The following is a 22522-nucleotide window of genomic DNA, read 5'->3' on the forward strand; positions in this document are numbered from 1 at the left end:
GTTGTACGGCGCCGGCTGAGCCCCGCCCCTCCTTCCCCGAGAGTATCCGTGTGAGTAACCCCCTCCACCATGCCCGCCCCACTCGGAGACGCCTTTCACGGCTTGGCTGTCACGGACCGAGAGGCTCGTCGGGAGGCGGACGCCCAGCAGCGCCGACGAGGCAAGCGAGAGGCGCCGGGAGCGAACCCCCCCCCCCCTTTCCCCACCTGCCCCGCGCCGTACGGCTGCAGCTCCGCCAAAATGGCGGCGGCCATGTGGCGGCCGCCATGTTGTGCCGTACAGAAACCCCTTCCCCAGCGGCGAGGGGCGCCGGGGTGACCCGGCTCCGCCATCTTGCCGTACGGCGGCGCGGCGGGGCCGGGGCGGGGGCCGGGGCGGGCCCGGCCGGCCGAGGGCGGCGGCGGCGGCCGGAGATGGTGATCTGCTGCGCCGCCGCCAACTGCTCCAACCGGCAGGGCAAGGCGCGCCGCGGCGCCGTCTCCTTCCACAGGTAAGGGCGGCCCGCCCGGCCCGCCGCAAGTGCCGCGGCCGGGCCGCCTGCGCCCCGGTCCCGCTCCCCCCGCCCGGCCCCCACGTCAGCGGCTGCCCTTTGTTTCCCTCAGGGGAAACCGGCTCGGGGCTCCCGGATCCTCCAGCCCCGGCCGGGCAGCGGGAGCGCCCCTCGCCACGGGGCCCGGGGCCTTCCTGGCCTGTCGCCCCGACCCTCCCCCGGTCTGTGCCCCCTGCGGCCCGTCCTCCGGCTCATCCCTCGCCGGGGATGCTGCCGGCGGTGGGTCCCCGGGCAAAGTCCCTGTCTCGGGAGTCCCATTGGAAACGGAACCTGGTTCCTCTGCTCAGGGGCTTTCTTCCACTCCAGGCATTTCTACACCTAATTAAATGTTATTAAACATACCCGGTGTAAGCAGCGCCCGGGTTACGGAGGCAGCGCTGGGCAGCGTGTTGGCTGAGATGGGTGTTTTGGTGGTGGTCACATCCCCCTTCCTTGTGGACAGGCTGTTCCTCGTGGGGCTGGTGAGCGGAATAATGGATCGATTGCTGAAGAAAATGGAAACAACTCCTTTTAGTCCTGCGCTTTTTGGGAAGTGGAGCTGTTGATGCAGTGAACGAATATCAAATATTTCAGCCCAAAGTGAAATAATTCTTAAATGAGCGTAATTTAATGCGTAAATGAGTGTAATTTATCAAAACACAACTTTGCTCAAAATCTCCTAATCCTGGCCATCGCCTTGGACTTGATCATCTTAAATGTCTTTTCCGACCTCAACAATTCTATGATTCCATGGTTCTGTGATTCTAAAAGTACCAACCCTTCTGATTTCCAAAATGTAGCTTATTTTTTCATGGGTTTTGTCTGTTCCTTTTTTAGGTTCCCTCTGAAGGATTCAAAGCGCTTGATTCAGTGGCTGAAAGCTGTTCAGAGGGACAACTGGACTCCCACCAAGTATTCCTTTCTTTGCAGTGAGCATTTCACCAAAGACAGTTTTTCCAAGCGGCTGGAAGACCAGCACCGGTTGCTGAAGCCCACTGCTGTCCCTACCATCTTCCAGCTCGTGGAGAAGAAGCACGACAAGCTGGATTATGTCAGGAGCCGAAGGAAAATAGCCAGGCAGGTGCCGGTGCGGGATGGGGAGGCCCTGCGGGAAGGAGGCGGTGAGGTAGCGCAGAGGGCCCCGTCTCCTGGCCAGGACTTCATGGTGATGCAAGGGACGAAAGAGATGGAGGAGGCCACTCTGAAAGAGGAAATGGGATCGATGTCCGAGGAGGAAGAGGCCCTCCACAGCCAGCTGGACGGCCCTCGGAGAAGGACGTTAGGGGATCATTTGGGTGCGAAGCCTGGAGCTCAGACAAAGCCTGAGAGGTCTCCTGTGGAGGACTGTGCCAGGGGCAGCTGGGCGGGGAGCTGGGTGGCAGACAGAAGCGGCGTGTCGGTGGACGACTTCACCCCTCCTGCCTCTGGTGCTTGCAAGTTCATCGGCTCCCTCCACTCGTACAGCTTTTCCTCCAAGCACGCCAGGGAGAGGCCGTCTCTCCCCAAAGAGCAGCTAGAAAGGAAAAGGCCAAAGAGAGAGGTGGAACCGAGCTGCAGCAGCCACCTCTTGGGACAGGACAAGGCCGTCGCAGAAGTGTCCCCGACGTCATCCCTCACCGCGACCCCCCAGAAACCCTCCCAGGGCCTGTCGGCGTCGCCGGCAGACCTGACCCCGAGGCCAGCCACCGAGGCCGTGGTGGGGCGGAAGGGGGACACGGACGCCAACCCCATGTCCATCAACGAGGTGATCATGTCGGCCTCGGGGGCCTGCAAGCTCATCGACTCCCTCCACTCGTACTGCTTCTCCTCCCGGCAGAGCAAGAGCCAGGTGTGCTGCTTGCGGGAGCAGGTGGAGAAGAAGAACGGAGAGCTGAAACTTCTGAGGCAAAGGATCAGCCGCTCTGACAGCCAAGTCAGGAAGCTGAAGGAGAAGCTGGATGAGATGAAGCGGAACAGTTTCCCTTACTTGAACAGCCTGATATCCCAGGACTGTGGTTAGTATTCCCAGGGGTGCTGCACTGAGGCGGAATTCCCTGTTTTCTTAGTTGGAGGCTATAAAGGTGTGATGGGGAAAAGGAATGAGAAAGGGACATTTTGGGAAGGAGAAGCAGCAGCTTGTGTTAGACCAACGGATACAGATTCAAGAATTCGCTCAGTGGGCACACAAGTTAACTCTTATATCCCTAACCTTTCCAAGATGTGGAATGGGAGCTTGGGTTGGTTGTGGTGTTGCTGGCAATTCTCTTGATGAATTTAATTTCTTTTCTTTCTGGATTATTTGTCACCCAGTGGCTCCTGTTAGGATTTTTCTTCCTTTGGAGTGTGACTGTGATTTTTTTATTTTTTTATTTTTATTGGTGTGTTAATGAGCTGTCCTAGCAGCAGGTATCTGGGAAAGCCATTATTGTCCTCAGTGGCATAAGAAGTAGTTTTGATCTTGGATTTCATATGCTGCACTCAGGATACAGGAAATATAAGTGAGGTGGGAGGTATCAAATATGACAATGTCATGGTGCACATTGAGGTCACAATTTGTGAGCAAATGTCTGTGTTTGCTTTGATCCTTTCCTCCCTTGGAAGGCAGAAGAAGTCGGGAAACAAAGCGGGGAGTGATGGGGAATGCTTCTCTATCAATGCCAAAAATAGTAATTAAGCACCTGAAAGTATAGGGGAACTCAGTGAGGGATGAGGTCACGTAAAACATTTGTTACCTAGAAGTCAAATTGGGCCATAACTGCAAGAAAGAGTGTCTTTTAATGTAGAATTTGTGCACAATTTGTGGTTGCAAGGTGCAATTCAGGGCTAGAGTTTAGGACCATCTAATGGTGGTGTGTGTGTGGCTGCTGAGAAAACATTGGGTTGCCTTGGGAAGGATTCGTGATGTGGGGCTTGCTTGGAGAAGTCATCACCCATGGAGGGTTGGGTGTCTCCTGATGGCTAATTCTCACTTTTCCTTTAGCAGAAAAACTTCATGGCTTCTTCTGGAGCTGTTGGACAATCAGAAAGGTGATGCTGGCATAGATGGGCACGTTCTCCAGGCTGTTACAGCACAGCCAACTTCCTCACTGAAAGAGGAAAGTAGACTCTAACAAAATGCATGAAGGTCGACACCCAGTGCTACCTTTCCCATATTTATCTAATTTTCCAAAGTATGGGAAAGCTCACACTTTGATTTGGGTAGAGGGGGAAAGGTTTTCCCCTGGGAAATCAGCATCATCTTGTTTGTACCTTCTGGTCTATGTTTTTGTATTGTTTAGGTGTCAAACGAAGGAAAATAACTCAATACAATTTTAGGGTTCTGATACATTCCCCTATGTATGTATATGAAATATTAATTTTTATATATATATTTTAAAAGGTGTCTAGCTTAGTTGGAATACCTTCACTAAGATACTAATTGCAGAAGGAGTATCTTTAAGGATGTTTTTCTTTATTCTGGCAAGCACTGCGATTTTTCTCCTTTTTCCAAGATTAATGTTTTTATACGTATGTCTTTGAGAAGTGAGAATTTTATGTTCTTGTAAAAGATACTCTTAATATATGAGTTACATACCCTATTTTATAAGGGAAAACGTAATTTTTCTTAATGAATTGACCAATTCATTACCCATTCTGCCATCTTTTATCAACAAAACTGGAGATCAGTGTGTGAAAAAGAACCATTTTGGCAGTTGTAGCTTGGCGTGATGGGAAGTTTGGAACCCTTTGGCTGGGAACTTTTTTAAAGGGTTTGTTGGTGACTGACTGGCTTTTTTATTATTATTATTATTTTTTAGCTTTATTTTGGTGCTCTTCTGTATTGGAGTCTTTTGTGTGCTCATAGCAATAGTGAAAATAGCTGATGAAGTGTAGCCAGCTGCTGCCAGGCAGAGTCTGGTTCATGCCCAGACACTTGAGTTTTACTGTGATGCAAAGCTGAGTCAAGAAAGGCTTTTTATATTCATAAAAATACAGTCAGGTTACACATTAGGTTAATAATAGTCTTCGTTAGTAGCTCCGTCTCGGTTGTCTCGAGTCATCTGATGTGTGGTTGAGGTGATGTTTTAGCTGTGAACCTGAGCCTGCATTTATTTTTTTTCTGCTGAAGGCAGTTCCTTGAGTATAAGCACCTGACTGGACTGACCCTGCAGGTTGTTACCTGTCTGCATCCCTGACGTTCAGCCCTTTCCACAAAATCCTGAGCACAAAACACCAACTTTAGGCCCACACCCACTCAGCAGAACTTCATTTCGGTGCTAGTTCTCACATACTTGCCTCTAGTGAGACAAATAAATTTCTGCTGGCTGTATCCAAGCTGCAGCCGGCTGGGAAGAGCAGGTTTCTGCAGGACTGCTGCGCAGCAGTGCCTGCCAGCCACGCTTGAGGCTGGCTGACTCAGGCTGGGCAAGTGGCTCCCAACTCCAGCTGTCACGATGTGCTTGAGCAGTGTTTCCCAACCTGTCTTACCAGGGGGATCGACTCATTGGTTTAGGAGGAGCTCCAGGCTGTCTCCAGCACAGCACAGCTGCCGTGGTGGCCTTTTCCATCTAAACGTTGAATTTAGTTGCTTGTTTGGTAGGAAAATGTTTCCTTCTGTTTCGTGGGCTACTTCTGAGGTCCATGGACTGAAGGCTGAGGAATGCTGTTGGCAGATAAGCATGCCTAAGCACAGTGTTAAGTGTACCAGGCAGGACAGGATTAGATGGAGCTTCTAGAGGATGACAGGATGCACTGGGAGAAATGAGGGAGAGCCAGTGAGCAACCAGGGACGTGTCCTGGGGAAGGCATGACTGTTCTAACAGCACTGTCCTCTGCTACACAAGTGCTGTCTGACCATCTTGTTCTGCATGAAGGTCTCGCAGCTCTGCTGCATCAGGTGTGCTTGCTCAGACAGGAGATCCCAGCTGCTCCTTCCACAACATCACCTCCTCTTGTCGTGCCCCACTTTGGTCCCGTTGTAAAACTACATCTCCCAGCAGGCAGCGGGACCAGTGTCTTACCCAAACATGAGCTCACTTCCCTCATAGCCATCTTACCACCCTGCGCAAAGCACTTTCTAGGGGCAGGGGGGGCTGCAGGTGGAGCAAATAGCAAAACATCTGCGAATATGGCTGGGCGTGGAGCAGACACAGGTAGGATTCCATGGGATTCGAGTTTCTGTGTTCATCAGAGAGGTAAAGCTCTTAGGATTCAGCTGCTGGGGCGTATGAGGAGCCTCTTCCATGCTGCATGTCTGTTTTCATGAAGGTCATATTAAAGGCAGGAGAGTTTGCAAAATGAGTTCATGTGAAAAATGGTTAGAACTCTGCTAGGAAGCTGTGGGAAATTTGGCTTTGATTTGTCTTCGAATATTTGTGCAAAGCCAGTGTAGAAATGGGGTCATTTACAGTACTTTTGACATGCAAATGAAGCACAGTTGGTGAACTTCGGGGCAAGCAGAAGGACTGAACACTTAATTCGTGGTTTTGTGCTGAGGTGGAGCCCTGATGCCTGGTCTGTGGGGCCTGAAGTGATGTTGCCCATTGTGGTGGCAACAGATTTCATTCATGTTGCAGAAAACGAATAGCAAAATCCCAATCCTCACTGGCAGTGAGAAGTGGGGTTGTGCATGGATGGAGGTGCTGTGCTTTCACCTGTCTGAGAAGCCCTGGACCAGCAATGGGCTGCTGTCCAGTTCAGCTTGAAAATGAAATGTGTCTAATGGGTCACAGAGATGTGCTGTCAGGGAAATTGCCTCCACCAGGGCAGGCACTGCTAGCCTGGCGGTTGCATGCTAACTTGGAGCTAGATTTTGGAAGAAAACTGCTTTTGTTCTGAGACAGCAGGTGCTACTTGTTATTTTTTTTTTGTGCCCTATCTGGGATGGGAACGGCCAGGGTAGAAAGCTGGTCCACAGGGTGGGCATTACAAAGAACAAGGGAGCTATAAAGGAAACTGAGAATGAGATAAGGAGTAGGAATATGTGTGCATAGGCTAAGAGTGGGGCTGAATCCATGGCAGAAGGTATCTTGAGAGGGGCTGGGTGAGACTTCACTGTGGCCTGAGCACTTGGGTGGGAGGTGAAGTGTTTTGTGCTCAGCACAGGAGCAAGCAGTGTGCAGGCGCGCCGGCTTTGGGACTTTGGTTGAGGAAGGTGGCTCTTTGACCTCTCCCTTGGAGAGAAGGGCAGTTGGAAGGGAGGAAGCTAGCCTTTTTGCACTGCTGCGTGTTTTTTTTTGGTGGGATGGTCTTGTTCTTTCCAGGTTTTTGGTTTTTTTTTTTGCCTAATAGTGTATAGAGTTTGTTCATTAAGCATTTAATTTTGCAGCGAGTCGGCAGTGACTCACAACAAAAACCCAGCTCGCAGCTAGTAAGCAATGAAACAGCAAACTAAGGAAAGCATGAGAGAAGGTCAGACTGAGCTCAGGTAGGGTGTTTGGTTTCTCATAATAGAGTATAATTAAAAAAATGTTTTCTCTGTATTTTGTAAAGCAGAACTCTGGCAGTGACTACAGGCACTGGAGCTTTTACCACAGAGGCAATACCACCTTGGCACTTGGCTATGAAATTAATTACTGAATCTGTAACATGAAGATTTGTGAACATAACCACATTCCCAGCTTTTGGAGCAGAGATGGAGTGATCTGTTCAACAGCTGGTCTGCTGACACCTGGTGGGATGCATCTTTCTTAAGGGGAAAAACAGTTCTAGCACAGGGGCTGGCAGCGCTTGTTGATAGGGCCTTAAACTAGCTGGGAAAGGGGAAGGGGACAAAGCCAGAGTCACCAGTGATGAGCAATGGGCTGCAGTGCCTAAACTTGAGGAAAGGAGCACTAATGGGATCCCTCAATCTGCTTCACCAGGTGTTGGCTACAATGTACCACACCTGAAATGTCTCTGCATTAACGCACCCAGCATCAGGGACCTATGAGGAGCTCGAAGCTTTGGCTCAGTCCCAGAGATCTGACATCACTGGCATAAGTGAAGCCTGGTGGGATGAGTCCTGTGATGGGAGTGCCCTGATGAACAGTTCCAGGCTCTTCAGGACGGATGGGCAGGGCAGGAGAGAGAGAGGGGTGGTGCTGTGTGTAACAGAAGGGTTGGAGTGTCTGGAGCTCACAGTTGGCAGTGGCACAGTCGAGATAAGAATGTCTTTGGATAAGAGCCAAGGGGCAGACAAATAATGCAGATGTCACTGTGGGAGTTTACTCTGGACCTCCCAGCCAGGATGATGACACTGACAAATTATTCTTTGAGGAACTAAGGGATGGTTCCAAGTCAACTGCCCTGGAGGACTTCAACCTGCCAGAAATTAACTGGGATCATCACACAGCTGATACAACCCAGGCCAGAAGGTTCCTAAAACACCTGCATCACAACTTTATGGAACAAGTCCTCAGGGAGCTGTCTTGGAAAGATTATCTTGATCTACTTGTCAGCAGAGAGGATCTCATGAGCAAAGTGAACATTGGGGCCAACTGAGCCACATCGACCACAGAGCCATCAAGTTTAAAATCTCTGGTGACAGGAGGAAAAGTGCCAGAAAAACCTCAACTCTGGCCATGAGGAGAGCAGACCTCAGGCTGCTCAGGGAGTTAGTGAGTAGGGTCCCCTGGGAAATGTTTTTGCAGGTGCAGCGGTCTATCAGTGCTGGTTGCTTTTAAACATCATCTCCTAAGGGCACAGGAACAGCAATTCCTAAATGTCAGAAGTCAGGCAGGCTGGCAGAAGGCTGGCTTGGCTGACCAGGGATCTTGGAAATAAGCTGGAAAAGGAAGGTGTGTGCCCAGTGGAAGCAAGGTTGGGTGACATGGGAAGAACGTAGAGATGCTGCTCCCCACGTTGGGAGACAATTCATCCAGGTAAAGCTAAATTGGAGTTGAAGCTGCCAGAACTGTGGAGAATAAAAATACTTTTTTCAAATATATAAATGGCAAAAAGCAGTTTAGAAATAATTTAGAAATAATTGTCCCATTCCAGGATGAGGATGGTCACCTCACAAACAGGGACAGGGACAAGGCAAAGGTGTTTAATGCTTTCTTTGCCTCTCTTTTCAACATGGATTGTGGGTCTCAGTGCCATGAGCTGAAGGACCATGACTGTGAGAATGATCAACTCCCAGTTGACCTAGAAGTTGTGTGGGATCTGCTGCTCCAGCTGGATCCCTACAAATCTGTGGAACCTGATGGGATTCATCCAAGAATCCTGAAGGAGCTGCTGATGTTATTGCAATGTCTCTCTTGATGATTGATTTTTGAGCAGTCTTGGGAATCCACAGAGGTTGACTGGAAGCTGATGAGTGTTGTCCTGATTTTCAAGAAGGGCAAGAAGGAGAACTCCAGGAACAACAGGCCTGTCAGTTCAGTGCCTGGTAAAATCATGGAAAAGATTATTCTGGGAAGCGTTGAAAAACACCTAGTGGACAACGCAGGCATCAGTCACAGCCAGCACAGCTTCATGAGGGGAAAGTCCTGCTTGTCAAACCTGATTTCCTTCTATGTCGGGGTAACCTGCCTGGTTGATCCAGGAAAGCCGGGAGGTGGAATCTGTTTGGACTTCAGCAAAGCTTTTGATACTGTCTCTTACAGGATCCTGCTGGACAAAATGTCCAGCCCACAGCTGGATAACTGTGTTAGGTGATGAGTGAACAGCTGGCTCACGGGTCAGGCACAACGGGTGACAGTGACTGGGGTGACACCAGGCTGGCACTGGTCACTGGTGGGGTCCCACAGGTCTCCATCCTCGACCTTATTCTCTTCCACATCCTCGTTAACAACTTGGTCACAGGACTTGAAGTGAGTTTGCAGCCATCACCAAACTGGGAGGAGCTGTTGGTCTCTCTCAAGGGCGGAGAGCCCTTGACAAACCAGAGATAGGCAATCACCAACTGTGTGGGGTTTAACAAGAGCAGGTGCTGGATTCTGCACCTGGGACAGAGCCAGCCTGGCTGTGTGTATGGACTGGGTTAGGGGTAGGGCTGGAAAGCAGCTGTGAGAAGGGACCTGGGGGTCCTGGTCCATGGCAAGTTCAATATGAGTCAGCATATGCCCGGGGCACATCAGGCCCAGCATTGCCAGATGGGCCAGGGAAGGGATTGTCCTGCTCTACTCTGCACTGTGGCGGCCTCACCTCAAGTGCTGGGGGCAGGTTTGGGCACCACAGTATGAAAAAGACATTAAGGTATTAGAGAGTGTCCAAAGGAGACCATGAGGATGGGGAGGGGTCTGGAGAGGCCTTACGAGGGAGTGGCTGAGGGTACTTGGTTTGTTTAAGCTGGAGAGGAGGAGACTGAGGTCAGACCTCACTGTGCTCTTAACATCCTCACACGGGGAAGTGGAGGGGCAGGTACCGACCTCTTCACTCTTGGGACCAGTGACAGGACTTGAGGAAATGGTGTGAAGCTGAGCTGGGGAGGTTTAGGTCAGATATCAGGAAAAGGTTTTTCATCCTGAGTATGGTTGGGCATTGGAACATGCTCCCCAAGGAAGTCATCACAGCACCAAGCGTGTCTGAGTTCAAGAAGTGTTTTGACAATGCTCTCCAGCACACGGTGTCATTCTTGGGGTGTGTGGTGCAGGACCAGGAATTGTACTCAGTCCTGACAGGTCCCTTCCAACTCAAGGATATTCTGTGATGGAGCTAGAGCATATCAGTGCTAGGAATGTTTTACTGGTTTGCTGAGGAGAGCATCAGCAAAGTGCCCAAAGGGGTGCAACTCTCAGGGCAGAGCAGCAGAGTCTAAAGCCACCTTCTGTACTTAAATATGGACAGAATATGCTGAACAAGGCTGCTCCTTAATTACCAGAACCTTGATGATGATGATGATTTAAACCCAGTGAGCAACTGTGCTGAAGGAAGATCTGCAGGGGACTGCCCAGCTGATGCTGCAGACCCCACACTTTGAAGAATCTGGGAGTTTGTTTGGGGATTTGTTTTGGGTTTTTTTGGTGGGGTGTTTCTTTTTGTTGTTTGTATGGGTGTTTTTCTCAAGTTTTCTGCAGGAGGTGTTCTCCAGCTCAAGGAAATTGGTTAGCTGCCTTGTTAGCAACCAGCTGGCTGCTCTCTGCAGCTTCACTGATAAAGCTGTGTAGGAATTCTTGCCAGCTTAGCTTTCTGTGCCAGGGATCCCACTTGAGAGCCACGCTGGCTGTGTAGACATGGCCTGAGGGGGCTGTCCAGCTGCTCTGTCTGGTTTGTCTCATGGCAGGGAGAACTCAGTATCTCCTGTTGCAAAGCCTGGATAGCCAGTTCCAGGCTTACTGTGTTACAGTGCAGGGTGGGATTTGACTTGTAAACCCTCTGGGAATGGAAAAGATGTAGGAACAGTCTGTCTGTGAGTTTGGAGGGTGGAGCTGATCTGTGTGCTCAGGGCCTGGGCACAGCGGTTGTGGCCTGAGTGGCTTCATGAAGGAAAGAGACCAAGGTGATCAGGTTGCTTATGGGTGTGTGGTTTTGTCTCCCAAACTGTTATAACTCATGAGTGTCTTGGCTGATTTCAGTGAGATTTTGTAGAACCACAGGATGGTTTGGGTTGAAGAGACCTTAAAGCTCATCTTGTTCCAACCCCCTGCCATGGGCAGGGACACCTTCCACTACACCTGGGGAGATGCTGGATCCCTAATGGCTTCCAGAAGGTGTGTCATCTGGTAGGAGATGGTGACTCCAGGAATGTCCTTGTTAGGAAAGAGGATACAGAGAGAGCTTCCCTGTTACTAGGTAAAAGAGGAGCTGTGCATATGAATGCAAGAGAAGCAGCATTAAGAGGGCCTCCTCTGAGTGTGAAGCTTTAGGCATGCACAAGGGTGACCAGGGTCTCTTGTGCTGCAAATTCTCAGATGTCATTTGTGTTCCTGATATCATCATACACTTACTTTTTAAGCCACATTAGTGTTTTTTTTTTGAAAAAATGATATGCCAGGAGTTAAGACCTTTAAAAAGGGATGTACAGGCGCCTTCATCAGTGTCAGAGGAGTTTCTCTTGACAGTGACTGTGTCTATAAACCTGAAGTTTGAAACAAAGCAGCTCAGCAAAGAACTTCTTGTTGCTACAATAGTCTTGCATTTACCTGCCCCAACCACGACATAAAAAAGCAAATTTCTTTTCAAATGGCTACTTTTTTTTTGGATGGATTCAGTCAGACTCTCTCCTGTCTGCCTGCCTCTTGCTTTTCCACTCTCCCAGCCCAGCCTTCCATCACAGAAGGCTGCCAGGAGGGAAAAAAAGTCTTAGTGCACCAGGCAGAGACTAACACTGAAGCTAAGAAGAGCACTGCATGGGATGAGATCAGGATGTCTGTAGTCACCTGCACTTCACTGAGTCCCTGGTCCTTATTCACTTCTGCTGCTCTCAACTTCAACCAAGCCACATGAGAACTAAAGAACTCACTGGCTTTGCTGCCATCTAGGTAGTTTGGAAAACTAATAATGGTCACTTGGCCATAGTGTTTGTCCAGGTGCCAGAGACTTCAGGATGTACAGTTACATCTTCACTTTTCAGCTGCCTGGAATTCCAGTTCTTTGGAAGTGAGACCACCTCGCCGGGTCAGGCACCTCCAGCCAGGCTGGACACTGCACAGCAGGGCAGTGGGATCAAGCTGGGGATGCTGGGAACAATCACTTGGCTTCTCTTGGTTTATAATCAAGTCGAAAAAGTGGGAATGGCTAAAGCCATTCCTTTCATCTGTTGTTTTGATGCTTTTTCCTGAAATGCAAGCAGAAGAAAAGGACTTTCATAAGGACTCCATGCCTTATGAAAGCAGCATGGTGACAGAAACCATCCTGCTCCTGGGATGCTGACCCAGGAGAGGGCAGCAGCAGCCCAGGCTGCAGGCTCCTGCAGCTTTTCTAAAGCTGTGCTTTTCGGTTCAGTCACGGGAGATGAGCCTGCAAAAAGCTTGGAAAGAAATGTAGTGGTGAGTGAAAGGCAAACACCAGTTGGAGGGAGGAGCAGTACACTCCTCACCCACAGAACTGTGTGCCCTCCTCAGGGAACTGGGAAGGTGAGTACAAGGAAATACTGTCCAGTACACTGACACTGCTGTACAGATTGTGGGAACTCCTTTCCAAGTCCTGGGTAAGCTGCTGGGGAATGCACAGTCTGACAGGGTGTTCTACAGATCCTGGCTCTGATGCTGTAGACTTTTATCACCTATTTGCTAGTGAGCTCTCATGTTTCCTCATGTTGCTTCCCTGGCAAAATACTTCAGGATAAAGCAGAGTAAGTAGCAGCACTTTGCTGACATGGGCTGGCTTTTAAAACCTGCTGTCTGTGGGAGAATGAGTACCACAAGTGGTTTCTTTTACCCAGGAAAGCTGCTGTTCCTTCTCCTTTGGCATTTCAGGTGTGGACTGTGTGTTCTTTCTCCTTGCTCAGTCTTTTAGCCTGACATTTCATAAAGAGCACAGCAAAACTCAGACTGGTCAAGCGAATTTTGACCACAGCCTTACTCTTTTAGGTCGTGATTTCTCCCTGCAGTTGAGTCTGTTCCTTTTAGACCAGCCAGACAGGCAGCTTGTTCTTGTATTCTTGATCTCACTAGGTGTGGAAAACACCCCCCTGGAACGCCCACCTTGCCAGTACAAAGCATTTATCCCATGAGGGGGAGGAGGACATGCTTTAAGCATACTTCAGTCATATTTGTCTGCATAACAGACACTGAGAGTAGCGGGCACCCCGTTTGTGTGGGAATCCATCTTTCCCGACATCCCATAGGTGAAGTTTTGCTTTCCCTACTTACACCTTAGTAATGGATCTGCTCTGCTCTTCATGTGGCTTTAAATTGTCTGTCTCCATTTTCCTGATGTATTTTTTTCAGGTCACAACTTCTGAAAGTAAAATGCAAAAGTGTTAATCAAAGCTCTCCTACAGCACCAAGCCTGACAGAGTTCAAGAAGCATTTGTGCAACGCTCTCAGGCACCTGGTGTGACTCTTTGGGATGGTCCTGTGCAGGGCCAGGAGTTGGACTTGATGATCCTTGTGGGTTCCTTCCAGCTCAGCTTATTCTGTGGTTCTGTAAAATCATTTGTTAAAGAAGTTTTAACTTTGTGAAACAGACCTTGGTTGCTTTTTAATAACTGCAGTGACAAAGGGAAGTATCTTTCTCTTCCATTTACTCTTTACCTTACAGGCACTTTTTAAAATGTTTGTTTTAGTCCAGAGCCTAAGCAGTACAGCTTCTGAATGATCCCTGCTTGTCTCTTTGTACAAGTTCAGGTCATTGTTAACCTCTTAAAAAAAATATTATGGCCAAACTTTGATCTGGAATATGTACACAGCCTGATTTTCTTTTGATGTGAGGACTCGTTTCCTTGGCCTCTGAAACAAGCAGGAACAGTATGCACTCAGTGCTTGAGAATGATTAGCCCAGAGCACTAGAGGTTTCATTATCATTTAATGATTATTCTTTATGCTGAGATTTCAGTCATCTTCTGCCCTGCCTGTAGATGGGAGAGGGCTTTTTTTTCAGATCAAGCTACAGAGAGGAGTCAGAAATGGACCACCTGGAAGAGAGGGCTCTATGTATGGCTAAGGGCTGGTTTGGAAGCAGGCTCACTTTCCATGACTGTTCATTTTTCCCCATCTCCCACCTTGGAGCTGGCACTGCTCTAAAGAAAAGCATTGCTGTGGTATTGAACCATTTCTCAGGTGTTTCGTGGAGGCAACTCACAACAACCTGCAGAGCACAGATCCCTGAGTTTTCTTTCTTCCTCCTTTCTTTTCCTCCACAGAGACTCCCCAGCTGAACCCTGTGATGGAACCCCTGTCCTGGATGCTGGGCACCTGGCTCTCAGACCCACCAGGAGATGGCACCTTCCCTACCATGAAGCCTTTCCAGTACCTGGAAGAAGTGCACATCTCTCATGTGGGGCAGCCCATGCTCAACTTCTCGTAAGTCGAGGGGTCTGTCTGTGTTGGCAGCAGCTGTTGGACTGGAGCAGGCATGGCTCCAGGGTGATTTGTTTCTTTTCCAATGGCAAAGTAGACAAATTTTCATCTACCAAACAAAATGGTGGTGTGGTGTATGACTGCACAGTCTGACTTTCATTTTCCTTGAAAACTTGTGATTAATTGGCATTCTTTGTGAAACTCTCACTTAGAATAAATGAAGGAGCTATGGTATGGCTACCAAGTTTGTCCATTTTAAGGTGTGGTCCTCAGTCTTCACCACTGTGAAAATCTTAGTCCTTATCAAACCATATAGGATAGGAGGCAGGTATCTTAACTACTTATTTTGGCTGCAAGTGATTGTTCTAAGAGAAATCAAAAGAAATCCAGAGGGAGGGAAGTGACAAGTTGGCTACTGCTCAGTACTGCTCCAGTGCTCGTTTGGGAGAGGTGAGTTGGGAAGTGTGTTGCTTTGAAAACCAAGAAAAGAAGAATTACAAGATGGAAGTGCTGTGTGAGAGATGCCCTGTGTTCCTGGAGTGGGATGGAGCTGCCAGCTCAGCCTGTGACTGCTTTAGTCCGATATCCAGAAGAAACAAAGCTCTGACAGTCGTGCTCTGGCTGCACCTCCCTCCCCAGCTTATGAAGTTGCTTATTTGAGTCACCTGGTTTTTTCCTCCCTCCTTTTCTTTGTGCCAAGGAGTTACACAGCTGGGAACTGTTGAGCTTTGGGAAGCACCAGGGAAATTGGCATCAGGCTTGGAGGACAGAGACTCTGTGCTTTCCTGGCTCCTGGAGCAGTCAGTGGCTGTTAAACATGGTCCCTGTATCCCTTAAATACTCCAGACACTGGGAGCTGCCTGATTTGAGTTTGTTTCTCCTTTGATCCATAGAATCATCCACATTATGGGTGACCAAACCTACAGTTCTTAAGGCCTCCTGAAGAATACCTAGGGAACTGAGCTGAGCTTTTCATCTTTTTGAAGGGGTTGATGGGAGAAATATGTCTGCTCCCTTGCTGCTTACAACAAGGAATATACAGAAAAACCAACTCACCAGGTGTAAAAGCTAAATAAAGATGATACAGTAATTGCAGATATTTACTTGAGAAAAGGAAGTTTTTGAGACACATGTGGCTTCAGCATCTGTGAAACATCTGAATTCCTGAGGGGTTTCTGAGCTAGTTTTTAGAAAGACCCAGGGGCTATGGAAAATCTAAATCCTGAACTTAAAGACTTAACTCCAGGTCTCAGAAATAGCTGTGCCTCTTAAAGTAACCATATTTTTTCCAGGTTTACGTCTCTCAACTGTAAAGCATTGTCAGTCTTTTACTCTTGAAAGAGTACTGCAGGCACTCATGTGGTTAAATAAGAGGAAACCAGGCCAAAAAGTGTCCTTTGAGTGCGAAGCACGTCTCCTTTTGTGCTCTGATTTCCCCTCAGGTTCAACGCCTTCCATCCGGATACCAGGAAGCCCATGCACCGGGAATGTGGATTCATCCGCCTCAAACCTGACACTAATAAGGTGGCTTTCATCAGTGCCCAGAACACAGGTACACACCTGATACCCACACTGGGGAAAAGAAGACATCCTTACCCTGCTGGGCCATTTCATCACTTTTCCAGAAAGCTCTCACACCTCTCACAGTTTAGTTTAATTAATTTTCCCTGTCGGAATCGCTGCTCTTTGGCGCTGGACCCACAGTGATTCCTAAACTAGGAGAACCTCCCAGTGTGTGGATGTAGCACCTTGGTACTCCTTACCTTATGGGGACTGAATGAGAGAGAACCACATCTCAGTTATTAAAAGTGAAAGTGTTAAACCCCAGTTGATGCTTAAATTTGCATCTAAAATGGCAAATGCTGAAGGGAAGAGTGCCAGTTGTGCTGTGATACTCATCCCACACGGCATGAATAAGTCTGGCTGGATTTTTCTGAGCAGCATTCCCTGTCTGAGGTTGTGTGGGTCTGCAGTTGTCAATAGTGCTAGGGCAAATAAAACCATTCTTCATAGGGAGTGCTGGTCTGTAACACAGCCTAGTAGATCATGGAATGGTTTGGGTTGGAAGGGACCTTAAAGCCTGTCTTGTTCCACCTCCCTGCTATGGTTAGGGACACCTTCCACTATCCCAGGTTATTCCAACCTGGCCTTGGACACTTCCAGGGATGGGGCAGCTCCAGCTTCTCTGGGCAACCTGTGCCAGGGCCTCCCCACCCTCACAGGGAAGAATTTCTTCCTAATATCTAACGTAAACTTCTCCCCTTACAGATTAAAACCTTTCTCCTTGTCATATCTTTGTCTGCATGTGTAAAAAGTCCCTCTTCCTCTTTTTTATAAGCCCCCCCTTAAGTACTGAAAGGCCAAAATAGTAATTGTGACATGCTTAAATAACTTTTGCAGCCTAATAATATGTATGCCCTTGCTTTTCCCTAGGTCTGGTGGAGGTGGAGGAAGGGGAGGTGAATGGACAAGAGCTGTCTATAGCTTCTCACTCCATAGCCAGGATCTCCTTTGCCAAGAAGCCCCATGTAGAGCAGGTGAGCACACACAGGGTGAGCCATTCCCGTAGCATTGCTCGCCCCAGAAGGAGTCTAGTTGAGAGGATAAGTTATTTAGCATGCTTTAATTACGGAATGCCATCAGGAGTTCTTGGAAATACTGCATGGCATCCTGGCTTATTCTTTCTGTAAGAGCCTTCAGAAGATACTTTGTACATTACGAGACCCAGAGGGATCGTTATGATAAAAACTGACAGGCTGCATCAGACCAGCTAACCCAGAATCCTGTCTCCAGCAGTGGCCAGTAGCAGGTCCTTAGGGAAGAAAATAGGAAAGTCTTGGCTAAATACTCTTTTATGGCACTGGGATTAGTTATTAATGCTGGTTTTCGGGATTGGTTGCAGTATGAGGATGCACATTTAAGGTCTGGTCAGTATTGGGCCTCATGAGGATATTTTAGGAGCACCTGCAGATCTTGCTCACTTGCTTTTCAGAGCATTCACACCTTGCTCTGGTCTCTTTTCCCATCTGTGGCTGCAGGGTAGGGCTGGCACTTGCTGTCAGCTCCACCTTTGGTTGGCTGCTTTTGGGGCTTTGACGTTTTTCAGTGTATAGCAGGGGTTTGTTGACAGAGCTGGTAGGGGTACAGCCACTGTGAGTACAGTGGCACTGCTGGAGTCAGTGTGGCATCCTGAGGTCACTGCTGCAAGTGTCACTGTCCCATCTGAAGCTGTCGTGGTTGAGCAGCAGCTGAGAGACAGCAAGGCTGAACAAGCTCTCACCACCTGGTTTTTGTGTGCTATAAAACTGACCCTTAGATAACAGAGAGCACAAGTTTGTGCAGATGTAGACAAAAATTGTATTTGCTTACATAGATTGTGAGTGTCCTAACTTTGGAAAGTCCCAACTCCCCTGCCTTTGGATGCATGTTTTCAGTTGCTGGGTTTTCCCTTTCCCAGGAACAGCTGTATTGCCTCCTTCCCGTAGCAGAAGTAAAGCCATGAGATACTGTGGATGTCAGCAGGGGAGCAGAGCTCTTAATTGCAAACATTTAAATAGAAGGGACTGTCCTCTTTGAGTCACTGCCTGAACTGTGGGCAGATAGACTGGCAGGAGGAGAGGGGAAAGCACAGGAAGCCAGAAGATGTATTTCTAGTTGAGGGCTCTGAAGCTGGCTTTGGCTGAAAGAAGGAAGCTCTGGAGCTGGAGGTCCAGGCTCATCTGGCACCTGAGGGAAGCTCAGGTTCTAGTGAGTATCTGGGAGGCCCTTGCTGGTGAAGGAGGGTGTGGAATGAGAGAAGTTTTCAGGGAACCAGCTCCCAGTGCCTTTTCTCGTTCACCAAGAGCAGCTTAAATTGCCTGTGGAAACAAAGAGGCCACAAGTTTGTGAGAAGGATACATGTGCTGCTGCACTAGTTGCTCATTTTGAGAAAACTTCACCATATTGTTGCATTCCTGGTGAGAAGTGATTCAGGGTGGCTGTGGCTCGGCTGAGCTGTCACTGAGGCAGGAGGGCCCATTTCCTGCACCAGGCTGTGTCATGAGCAGTTTAGGTTGCTTGAAGAATCACCTTTAAAGGTGCTATCAATGCAGATTTAATACAGATTTGGGAAAGCACAGCTTAACAAAATTTGCTGGCAAGGTTCCCTCTGTTAACTACTCATAGATGAAACATCCAAAGGAAAAGTGGATTTGAATCAATTTAGAATGATTTACACACAAAGGGTAAGGAAGACCCTCCCACTGAGTCACAAGGTTCCAAGAGGACTGTCTTGATTTCCAGGTTCCTGAGGAAGCTCAGGTGTGGCAGAGTCCAGTCTTGGTCCCAGACTTGGTCAGTGGTTTATGTTTAAAGGGACAAATACAAGGAGTAAGGGAGACCCTCATGTTGAGTCACTGGGTTTGTGATGAGTGTCCAGAGGACCAACCCGTTTTCAAATACCTTTAGAGCTCAGGACAGTCCTTGCTGTGGGTACTGCCAGCACTGGCTGATGCACCTGCAGGGCTGCTGTGTTACCTGTGAAGGGTGGTGGAGATTAGTGGGATTTCCCAATGGCTGGAGACCCATGGCACATGGGAAGTGCCTGAACATCAGGCTGGAGAGGTCCAGCTGCTCAACCTCACTTCACCCCCTGGAGATCTCAGCATCCTCAGATGGAGGAGGAAGTCAGTGTCACCACACACAGTGTGGTTTCACCACCATCAGTGGTGCCTGGCTGACCTGGTTGACTTCTGAGAAGAAAGGACTGGATTTGTGGACAAGGGGAGAGCAGTGGATGTTGCTTCCCTTGAATTCAGCCATTTCCCATGTCCGTTTCCCAGTGCTTCATGTTTCCTCTCCAATGTGGGAAGTCTCCCTGTGTGTCTTGGCTGTACACAGAGCTTGGCCTCACACTTTTCCACCAGCCAGCCTTTGCCTGAAGCTTGCTTTTAAGAGAAAAATCTCCCTCTTCATTTTTGTCCAGTTCCTTTCATTTCCTTCTTTTGCATTTAGGATTTTATTGCCTGGTCTGCAATGGTCCATTCAGGAAAAAATGGGCCATTCAGGAGCCCTGAGCTAAAGTCACACACATTAAAGACGAGTGACTTTTGTATTCCTTTTAACTGCATTTTCATTCTTAGGGCATTTGAAGAACACTGATGCATTACAGTCACCAGATAGGAATCCAAACATCACCTCTGTGTGACCTTGTTCATGCTGTTGTTGCCCTGTGGATGCTGGAATGACAACATGTCCTCCACAGCCCTTTGTAGCTCTGCTTCTGGAAGGAGTGTTGTCGGATGTGGGCCTTGAGGGCACACTGTGGCCATAGCAATGGTTCTGTTAACAGAGAGGATGGAGCACACAGACTGGCAAGAGCTCATGGACGTGCCCTTGAGTGACCTCAAGGAAGTGAAGAGTTTGAAAAAACCTCTATTTTAGGAATTTCTAAATGGGGCTGGTTGAAGTGACTGTGAATGAGTCGTGCTTGCAGCTGCCATGCCCTGGTGTCGTCCACGTGGTGTCGTGGCCATTCTCCTGCTGGGCTGGGCAGCTGGAGTGACACCCTGCATCCTTCTGAAACAGCACCTGAGGTTCAAAAAGCCTTGGTGAATGCTGTCTCATCCATCTCCCTGAGCTGCCAGCCAGGAGCCATCCTTCTGGTGGAGGGATGTGGTGGACAGGGCAGGGGCATGTAACTCAGGAGGTGTTTCAAGATGTCACTAGGTCATGTAGGAAGAAAATTAAGAGAGGCAAAAGCCCAATTAGAACTTAATCTAGCCACTTCTGTGAAGGATAATCTAAAATGTTTTTATAAATACATTAAGGGCAAAAGGAGGGGTGAGGACAACGTCCATTCTTTATTGGATGCGGGGGGAATATAGTAGCTGAAGGTGAGGAAAAGGCAGGGGTACTCAACACCTTCTTTGCCTCAGTTTTCAACAGTAAGACAGGTCTTCCTCAGGACAGCTGGCCTCCAGAGTGGGTAGATGGGGACAGGGAACAGAATAGCCCCCCTGTAACCCAGGAGGAAGCAGTTAGAGACCTGCCGAGTCACTCAGATGCTCACAGGTCTCTGGGACCAGATGGGATCCACCCTAGCAAGATGAGGGAGCTGGTGGATGAGCTCCCCAAGCTGCTCTCCATCATTTATTGTCAGTCCTGCCTCACTGGGGAGGCCCCAGAGGACTGGAGGTGCCAGTGTGACCCTGTCCATATAGGAGGATCTGGGAAATTCCAGGCCTGTCAGCCTGACCTCAGTGCCCAGGAAGATTATGGAACAGATCATCCTGAGTGCTGTCACATGGCACCTACAGGACAGCCAGGGGCTCAGACCCAGCCAGCGTGGATTTAGGAGGGGCAGGTCCTGCCTGACCAACCTGATCTCCTTTTATGACCAGGTGACCCAACTGGTGGATGTGGGGAAGGCTGTGGATGTGTCTACCTGGACTTCAGCAGAGCCTTTGACACTGTGTCCCACAGCATTCCCTGGAAAAGCTGCAGCCCATGGCTTGGACAGGAGCACTCTTCACTGGGTTAAGAACTGGCTGGAGGGCCGGGCCCAGAGAGTGGTGGGGATGGTGCTGCATCCAGCTGGCTGCCAGTCACCAGTGGTGTCCCCCAGGGATCTGTACTGGGCCCAGTCCTGTTTAATGTCTTCACTGATAATCTGGACAAGGGGATTGAGTCTACCATCAGCAGATTTGCAGATGACACCCAGCTGGGTGCCAGTGTGGATCTGCTGGAGGGTAGGAGGGCTCTGCACAGCGACCTGGACAGGCTGGATAGATGGGCTGAGTCTAACAATGTGAAGTTTAACAAGTCCAAGTGCCAGCTCCTGCACTTTGGCCACAACAACCCCTGCAGCGCTACAGGCTGGGGACAGAGTGGCTGGACAGTGGCCAGGCAGATGGGGACATGGGGGTACTGGTCAACAGCAGCTGAACATGAGCCAGCAGTGTGCCCAGGTGGCCAAGAAGGCCAACAGCACCTGGCCTGGATCAGGAATGGTGTGGCCAGCAGGAGCAGGGAAATCATTCTTCCCCTGTGCTCAGCGCTGGTGAGGCCACACCTTGAGTGCTGTGTCCAGTTCTGGGCCCCTCAATTTAGAAAGGCCATTGAGATGCTTGGACACGTCCAGAGAGGGGCTGGTGAAAGGTCTGGAACACAAGTCCTCTGAGGAGCATCTCAGGGAGCTGGGATTGTTTAGCCTGGAGAAGAGGAGGCAGAGGGGACACCTGATCACTCTCTGCAACTCCCTGAAAGGAAGGTGTGGACAGGGTTTGGTCTCTTCTCCCGGGCAACCAGTGACAGGACAAGAGGGCACAGCCTTAAGCTGTTTAGGTTGGACATTAGGAAAAATTCGTCACAGAAAGCATGATTAGGCACTGGAATGGGCTGTCCAGGGAGGGGGTGGAGTCACTGTCCCTGGAGGTGTTTAAGAAAAGTCTGGAGGTGGCACTGAGTGCCATGGTTTAGTTGATAAGATGGTGTTAGGTCATAGGTTGGACTTGATGATCTCAAAGGTCTTTTCCAACTAGGTTAATTCTGTGGTTCTGTGAACCTGCCTCGTTCCATGGATAAGGGGCTTGGAGCTGCTTTCTTTAAGGAGAGGAAACTCCTTGTTTATTTGCCTGCTGTAGTGAGGATATCCTTCCTTGGTGGTGTGTTGACAGCAGCCATTTGGATGGCAAAGGGCAGAAAGCACAGGTGTAAGGGATTTAGCTTGTGGATGCTGGTTGCATGATTTCCTTATTTCTTTCCCTACCCCCCCTTTAGATTACCAGAAAATTCAGGCTCAATTCCGATGGGAAACTCGAACAAACTGTCTCAATGGCAACCACTACGCAGCCCATGACTCAGCACTTCCACATTACCTACAAGAAGGTGACACCCTGATGCCAGGAGTGCTGGGTCTCCTCACTGAGGGCAAGGAGCAGGACATCATGCACCAAGAGCAGCTCAGGAGCACAGAGGGCATGGCAGACCCTGGAGCTGGCTGCCTGCGCTCATCCCCTGGGCCCCGGAGCTGCCCATCCCGTTGAGAATGTTACTCAGATGTTTCTGTAATGGTATATAAAAAAAATAAATAAAAAGCTTTTATTTTTATGGCTGTGTCTTTGGTGTGATTGCAGGGCGGTGTGTGCTGCCTGTTCATTAGTAGGTGTTG

The 22522-nt window shown here is 49.2% G+C and overlaps 1 protein-coding gene across 2 annotated transcripts; it reads left to right on the top strand.

The window, feature by feature from the left end:
• The first annotated feature begins 251 nt into the window (after positions 1-251).
• THAP4 (THAP domain containing 4) lies at positions 252-22461 on the top strand. Of its 2 annotated transcripts, XM_069024011.1 has the most exons (6): positions 252-490; positions 1367-2523; positions 14217-14376; positions 15816-15925; positions 16807-16910; positions 22132-22461. In XM_069024011.1, exons 1-6 carry the CDS (start codon positions 267-269, stop codon positions 22249-22251), a joined length of 1875 nt encoding a protein of 624 aa, XP_068880112.1. In that variant the 5' UTR covers positions 252-266; the 3' UTR covers positions 22252-22461. The 2 variants fall into 2 exon arrangements, with proteins under 2 accessions (XP_068880112.1, XP_068880113.1); XM_069024012.1 differs by lacking the exons at positions 252-490; positions 1367-2523 and adding an exon at positions 5544-5640.
• Positions 22462-22522: the final 61 nt, after the last annotated feature.

The sequence above is a fragment of the Aphelocoma coerulescens genome, chromosome 9 (genome assembly GCF_041296385.1).
Source record: "Aphelocoma coerulescens isolate FSJ_1873_10779 chromosome 9, UR_Acoe_1.0, whole genome shotgun sequence".
Classification (NCBI taxonomy): Eukaryota; Metazoa; Chordata; class Aves; order Passeriformes; family Corvidae; genus Aphelocoma; species Aphelocoma coerulescens.

What these genes read in the sequence shown, in the direction of transcription:
- THAP4 (XM_069024011.1), top strand. Translation starts at nt 267, where the DNA reads ATGTTGTGCCGTACAGAAACCCCTTCCCCAGCGGCGAGGGGCGCCGGG. An exon ending in GGCGCCGTCTCCTTCCACAG is followed by an intron (nt 491 to 1,366) that starts GTAAGGGCGGCC and finishes TTCCTTTTTTAG; the next exon opens with GTTCCCTCTGAAGGATTCAA. An exon ending in CCTGATATCCCAGGACTGTG is followed by an intron (nt 2,524 to 14,216) that starts GTTAGTATTCCC and finishes TTTCCTCCACAG; the next exon opens with AGACTCCCCAGCTGAACCCT.